At 38.7% G+C, this 7429-nt stretch overlaps 1 protein-coding gene across 1 annotated transcript in view; it reads left to right on the plus strand.

Moving 5' to 3' along the window:
• Positions 1 to 4081, plus strand: part of CHMP1B (charged multivesicular body protein 1B) — a 10584-nt gene extending 6503 nt beyond the window's left edge. Inside the window, exon 8 of the mRNA XM_009326660.1 lies at positions 370 to 4081. Within this exon, the coding sequence (XP_009324935.1) occupies positions 370 to 414 (45 nt within the window). The 3' untranslated portion in view covers positions 415 to 4081. The remainder of the gene's footprint in view (positions 1 to 369) is intronic.
• The last annotated feature ends 3348 nt before the right edge of the window (positions 4082 to 7429 follow it).

Consider the following 7429-nt stretch of genomic DNA (forward strand, 5'->3'; position numbering starts at 1 on the left):
AGTTGGCTACCAGCCTTGGTCAGTCAAGGCTGCATCCAAATAAGGATGCAGTTCTGTAAGAGCTGATGTGCACTTGCAAAGATGATACATAAAACAACAAACAAACAAACCCAAACCCCAACCTTATCTCTATTTGCTGTGTTCTGAATCTCTTTCCTAGGTATCCACTGCTGGAGATAAGATAGCTGTATGGACCTCTGGTCTCCCCTGGTACAACCATTCTTGAGGTCTTAAGCAAATCTTGTTAAGACTTGTACATGAGAATTTCATGTCATCTGGACATGAGATTGCTTGACCGTTGCAGAACTTTGCAAAAATTAATTTTCATATTACTGATAGCTGGTTTCTTTGTGTTTTACAATTCTGCAGGATGAGCTGTCACAGAGACTGGCCCGCCTACGTGATCAAGTTTAAGTTAAACAAAGCTGCGGTTCTTTGTACGTGCTTTCAAAATACTCTTCCTGTAACTAACCCTTCACTACACTAGAAAGGTGTATACAGTATGGCTTAGGTGTTTGAATATTTGTAATATAGGGTACTTCACTCCTAGCTTGCTGCTCTTTCTAAATACATTAAGTAACCCAAAAATATCAGCTCTCTAATGTCCTTTTCTGTACATTTTGAAGTTGATATATTTTTCACAAGCTTTTTTCACAAAATCAAGTTGATATTCTAAGTCAGCTAGTAATGTTGGTGCATTCTAGCTAAAAGAAAAGCAGAGTGTCATTGATATATATTTTAAATTATGAAGTGATTTTTTTAAATTATGAGAACTGTTTATGGTTGGAGAACTGATGTATTCAGTTCGGATGACTGTTGCAGATAACTTTCTTACACAGCCAAACTCCTGGAACACGCAAAGGTGGACAGCGTGGACTTCATGGAAAATACACTTGTTAAAACAAATAAGTGGACTTCAGTCTGGGTTTTTTAGCCTTTTAAAGCTAGGGTAATCGTGCTGAAATTAGTTGTTCAGTTAAAAAATGAGTTACCAAAAGCTGTTTTCATATAATTGGGAACTTGTACGGTGTCATCACTTTAGTACAGGAGGAATAAAATACATTTTTCAACTCCTTGTCAGTTCTGTTGAATGTTGCAGCTTGCTTGTCGTTTAATGCCAAGTGCTGTAGCTTCTCTGTTTTGCTTTCTTCTCAGTCTCCTGGGGTGCAGCCAGTTATACCACTCACCTCTGTTTCCACCGACATAACATCTAGTTCCTGTTAATAGGGAACTCATGCTACCCATTTTTTTTAGGTTCAGGCTCAGAAGCCTTATATGGAGTAACTGAAGCCTGCTTTTCTCCAGTCCTTACCCTGTCTTTGCTTTTAATCTAGTCACTTTTTTATACGTAAGGGCAAGTCTCGTGATCGAATTCCACACTTCAGTGTTCTTCCATGTATGAAAAATACAGAAGTGCTCTTCCTCGGGTTCAGATCTTCACAGTTCTCCTTCAGGAGTCAAGGTCCCAACCTTGTCTTCTCTAACCGGGGCACTCCCTTAGATCAGCTTTTCCTCCTCTGCTCTTCACAACAGGTGAGTAGTAGATGAGTAGAATAGGCCGGCTCAGTCAAAGGGGCAGGCTGCTAGGTGTGTCCATCAGTTATGTTGGATTAAGAACAGCTACTTTATTCTGTAAGGTGTAATATTGCTCTCTGCAGATAAAATAACATGATTTGTAGTATTGCAGTCGTATGGAGAAGCTAGTTTGTTTTAGTGATCCCTTTAACCCCTTTATATTTCTGCGCAGTAAGAGAGAATCTACTGGCTTCTTTCAGTAGCTTCAAACTCTGGCTGCAGTTGTGAAGTAAAGAAATGGTTGTAGAAATTTGTAGCTGAGGCTGCTTGTGATGTGTTGTGATAAACAGTGATGTTAAAATTCTCTTTCTGACTTTTTGGGCTTGGTTTTTTTGTTTATCTTTGCAGGGGTGAGGGAAGGTGTGAAACACTAGACTTAGAATTAGTTCTTAATTCACTGGTGTGCAGGATCACATGGGTTTTCCAGTGTTGGGGAAATATTAAAGAAAAAAATACTTTGCTTTTTTTAGTCAAGCAGGATTTTTTCAGTGAAAACATGCAAAAATGATGAAACATTTCAGAGCAGTTTCAAGCTATATTTTGAATGTGTTACCCAAATTGCTTTGAAGGTTTAGCAGGATGTTACATACTGAAGTATTCAAGGCTACTGTAAAAATAAGATATGGAAAATAAGATAGACAAAACAACCTAAAATGTTGTGGAATCGTGTATCTCACACTGGCAGCCTAAAGTAAAACAATTTGTTTAAAATGTGGTCTTTTCACTTGTTTACATTTATTTTCGGTGCAGCTTCCTTTTAAACATCTTGAATGTTCCTCCTGTAAATAGGAGAAATTGGAAGATGTTTAAAAACCATGTACTCACAGCTGTAGTCTTGGTACAGTCCTTTCAAATTATTAATAAAGCATCTTAGGAAAGGGGCTATATACTACATTATTTTTTTTCCCTAGCTCCTTCTGAACAATACAACAAGAACATAATGGTGTATCTATGCAACCGGGTTACCCACAACTGTGGTAACTGCTTGTGTGTGTGCCTTTGCCTTGCTGAACTTACTTCATTTTTTTGATATTCGGTTACTTCATATCACGATAGGATTGGAAACTTGCTGTTGTGTAATAAATCCACATCTGAGTTTGCTTTGTGGTTGCTTGTTGATGGAGCTGTACCATGAAGTACTGAGGTTTTCAGTGTTTGATGTTGGCCAACTTCAGCTGGCTTGTCTGGCTTATTGTAATGTTAACGATGCTGCTGCTTTTAGACTGTTCCTGGCTGTTCTTAAACTATTTGAGGGGGTAGACAGCAATTCTGAGATCCCGTGTATTTGATTTTTCTGCCTGTGTTGCCTTGCTGTGAGCCTTGGGGCTTTGGAGGAATTGAAAAATAAAGGGAGATGAGACTGATCAGATTGCTGCAAGGTAAATGTTAAATAAGCTTATCTTACTGGCTATACACAGCCTGTTTCATGGTTTTGATCTTATCCCAGGTTGGCGAACTCCAGTACCAGGATAGATTTCCAGTGTCTTTTTTTAAAGGGATTGACAAGTAAACATAAAGGCTTGATTGACATAATTAGTGTTACCTCTGCGGGACTATGATGCAAAGAGGTAGGCAGGCTTAGCTGACTTGGGCAAGAAATGTGTTTGAAACAATGAATTTTTGCCCTGCTGGCTTCATTCTGAGAATTGCTGTGTATTTCAACGGGGCCAGGATTTTGTATTGGTTATTTCTGTGTATAGATCTCCTGCCCTCTCCTGGGGAAGATGATTTCTTTTCTCTTTAGAAGCACTTGTGTATAAGAGCTGGCGTTCAGGAAGTTTGAACAGTTACATTTCGAATGTATATATTTTTCTCAAGTCTTTTGGAAATGCTTAAAACTGGAAGTTACTCTGAGAGCAATATTTGAGTTTCATATCCTTCCCCCATTCAGGCTTTCCTCAAAACACTTGCTCTTTTTGAACAGCTCTGGCTCCTCGCTCCTACATTGCTGGTGTTTCCTGTAAGTTGACTGTATGTGTTTGTAGAAGTTCATTTCATGTTGAATAAATTGTATGTGCTTTTATGTACCTTATTACCAGATAATATTTCAAAACTTATGGTTATGAGCAGACACATCTAAAGCGAAACATTGCTTGAAATGTTGCAAGATGGTTTTGCTTGACATTTTTTTTCCTCGGTTACTAAAACCGCTAGTGTATAGTAGCATTAGTCTTTATTCATTTGAATTCCAAAACTGAAAGCCATGAAGAGCTTCAGATGAAAGGAGAGGGAAGGAAAGAAAGAACAAGAACTTTAACTTTCTTGATTGCAATGAGATAAAATGACGACGTTGCCTTTGTGGAGATCCTCAGAGCCAAAAAATAGTGACATTTTGATAAATATAATCAGCAACTGTGTACAGAAATAAATTCTGAAGCCGGTGACATGTATAGAGAAGAGAATAATTTTTGTAGCTCTGGTAGAGTTCGTTTTGAAAACTGCTTTACTTGTATGGGACGATTTGTAAATGTAACTGCAAGTGGTAAATAAAATTGTACAGACAAATTATTTCAGATGTGTTCTGAGGTTATATGGCTGTTTGCTGGCGGGGCTCAGTGCATGGATAAATGAGCAGATGTCATAACGCCATCAATATTTTCCTGTGAGAAGGTAATCAGAAAATTAAATCTTCACGGAGACAAAATAAGAAAGTAAAGTGGGTACTATGGAGAAAGATTTGGGACAACAGTTCAGGGAGTAATTAGGATTAAATATAACAACATAAAATACGATCTATTTAAAATTTTATAATTTTTTCTTTTACATATTTAGTTTGGTACGGAGTGTATCCCTCATGCTTGAACTTCTAAGAGGGTTTTCTGTCCTTACCATATATAACAAGGGGTCATGTGGAAAACTAGCAGGAGACGGTGTGGTTTTGAGTTTGTCCTGCCCAGAGCTAAAACCCTTCCATCTTTATTTTCCCCTTCTGTTGTTGTTTGGGAACCAGCAGAGGGAGCCTCAAGCTTTGTTTTTGCATAGGTCCTACATAAATTTTTTTGAATTCTTAAAACAATGGACTTTCAGAGTCATCGCTAGCTGGTTTAAGGAACTGTCTCCTGCGGAACCTCTGTTTCTGGATGGTATCAGAGCTCAGTAGGAAGTGCCTGTATTGGGGCTTAGATCCTTGCCTAAGAGCTGCTCTGTTGCACAAAATACAACCTGGAAACACGCTGCACGGGGCCATCAGCTAATTTGTGTCAACATCCAGCCATCTTCACTAAATGCATGTCAAAACGTTTCTTTGCTGTCTTTAGGCATTAATTTGGGACTTGGAGATCTACTGTTAGGAGTGCGGTAGTGAATAACTGTGCTTAAAACTTGTAAATTGTTTAATTTGTAGTTAAGTCCTCTTGGGTTTCTTTAGCTGTTGTCGTTTTTTTTTTTGTCCTGTGATGATAATTCTGTTTTATACAGAAGGAAACGCACTGGGTGCTGATGGAAAATGCATTTTAATAGAAAACTTCATTTTCTTATTAGAGGTGTTGCCCACGTTGAGATTTGATTTGATGAAACATTTACTTTGGTTTCAGGATTCTCTCTGTCCGTATAGCGCATTGCATTTTTTGGCTTTAGCGTTAGCATTCATCTATTGCAAAGGCCTGGTTTGAACTAACGGCAGCATACTGCTCAGTGCTCTCTCTTTTTTTTTTTTTTTTGTCAAACAGTATTTTTTCAGTGAAATCCCAAGAAGGGTCAGTGGCCTTACTTGTATCGGAAGCAGCTCTCTTCATTACCATTCAAATAAAGGAAAAGACCGATGCGAACAATCTGTAACTAATTTCAAGTGCCAATTGAGCCTTTTTAACTTGGAAGAAGATGCAGTAAGTGAGTCTTACAGGCTTTTGCTTGACCTTTACTACTCTTTATTAAGAAAGTCATGCTGAATCAGCTGTGATACACAGTTCAAGATAGAAAATCAATGGGCCGTAGGATCCCAGCTCTTTCCAGTTCTTTGCAAAGCTTTCCAATGTCTTCCAACGGTGCTGGTTGCCGTGAGAAGCAGCCAGAACCAGACCGTCTCGCGGCAGACAGGCTGCTTTCAAGCTCTGGCCTAGGCAAGGGTGATTTGGGAGAACAAAAGTACCTAAGTATCACCTATTTCTAAGCTAAAGGATGGTTTACTGTTGTGACGGCCTGTGCATATTGCTTAGGATGTTCTAAACTTGTTAACTCGTGAGTGAAACGATCTTTTTGCAAAAGTACAAAGCAATAAATGTTATGTACCAACAAATATGTGTATCTGACAAGATAATAATCAGCTTAATACAATTTCCCTACTATCTGATTCATAATTCTTTATTACAATCAATTTCTGTCAAAATGAGCTGTCAGGGATAGTAAAACATTTCAAAACTTCATTTAAAGACACTCAATATATATTTTTTTAACTCTTTTTTCAAAGATTAATGTAATCCTGGAGTCTCTATACAAGACATTTCACTTTGTTCTTATCACAGTCAGGACTTTGCAGCAAGAGGAACAAAATGGGTTAATATTGGAACCATTAAGCTCTATTTCTGTTGCTGGTGATTTTTCAGTTCCCGGTACCAGTACGAAGCCCCAGCATTTGACTTGAAATGCGTAGGAGAAGCAGGCAGTCCCATTCAGAGTGTTGTAAATTAGTTCCAGTCTCCAACAGACTGCTGTAACCAATTGATCTGACCTGGAAGTGGATAAAGTCCATAACAGTAAGATCAGCTTTTCTTCTAGTAATTTGACAAATAGAACCCTTTTTTTCCAAGTCCCACGTAGGCTACATACCCCATTTGTTCTTTCGTGATGGACATCGTTTCCGCATTGAAGTGATAATGATTTTCCAGATTTCTGCTGATTTGTATAGCAGGTGCCTTAATTTATTAATGCCAGAAGAAGGGAGAGATTCAACAGCAACAACAAAAAAAAAGGATTCCTGGCAGCAACCATATATCAAAGTTGCTGCTTATCCAGTTACGTTGCTGTAAGTATTTGACCATCGCTTAAAAACTTTATACAAAACATATACTTCTAACAACCTCTTCTGCAGAGATAATTCCATTAGTAAAGAGAGCAGAAGTATCAGTTTATTAGTGGTAATTATTATGTTTAACAATGGCACTGCTTTTCATCAAAATATTTAAAAAATACACTGTATGGTAAAGATTAATATTTACCAAGCCCCGGGTTGTCTTGTGTATAGCACGTTTAAAGCGGCAAATACAGAATATCCTGGGTTCTCTTTCAAATGTAATACTTTTGTTGAAGTTTTACAACTTCAGTTAGCCTGTGGCTAGAGTATTAAATAGACCAGGTATTCCCAAACCCTTCATAAAGGTTTATGGTGATGTTTGGGAAATCTGGATGTTTTCTCAGGATACTATTTACCAAACCGCACAAGTATTCCTCCTCCTGCTAGAAAAAGACGAGCAGGAAGACCGGTGGTTTGTGGAGTCGCTGGATCTCATTTATTTTCTACAACCATACGGAAATCAGAACATCTCTGTGTTTGCGTGGCGTTCGACTCTTGCAGAGTAAGTTGATGAAATGGGACCTGTGCAATGGTAGCTATGAGAAACTCCCCATTTCAGTGCCTAGTTAATTTTATAATAATTTTAGGCAGTCACTGTAAGTAAATTCATGCCGCTTTCTGTACGGGCAGTGACTTGGGGAGTTTCTTTGTGGATCTCTGCTCCCAGCCTGCATCCCACCCACCCTCTCCCATCCCTGCCACTGACAAGTCTGTCGGGCTCCACAATAGTCTCACCGTGAATATAAACTTGCCAGCAGTGACTCGAGAGAGAGAGCCCAGTCTCCTATTTATTTGTGCTCTAGTGGGATGTGAACCTTGGTCTTCAAGGGTGAAAGGTTGAGGGAT

Source organism: Pygoscelis adeliae, unplaced genomic scaffold (genome assembly GCF_000699105.1).
Source record: "Pygoscelis adeliae isolate BGI_AS28 unplaced genomic scaffold, ASM69910v1 Scaffold216, whole genome shotgun sequence".
In the NCBI taxonomy this organism is placed as follows: Eukaryota; Metazoa; Chordata; class Aves; order Sphenisciformes; family Spheniscidae; genus Pygoscelis; species Pygoscelis adeliae.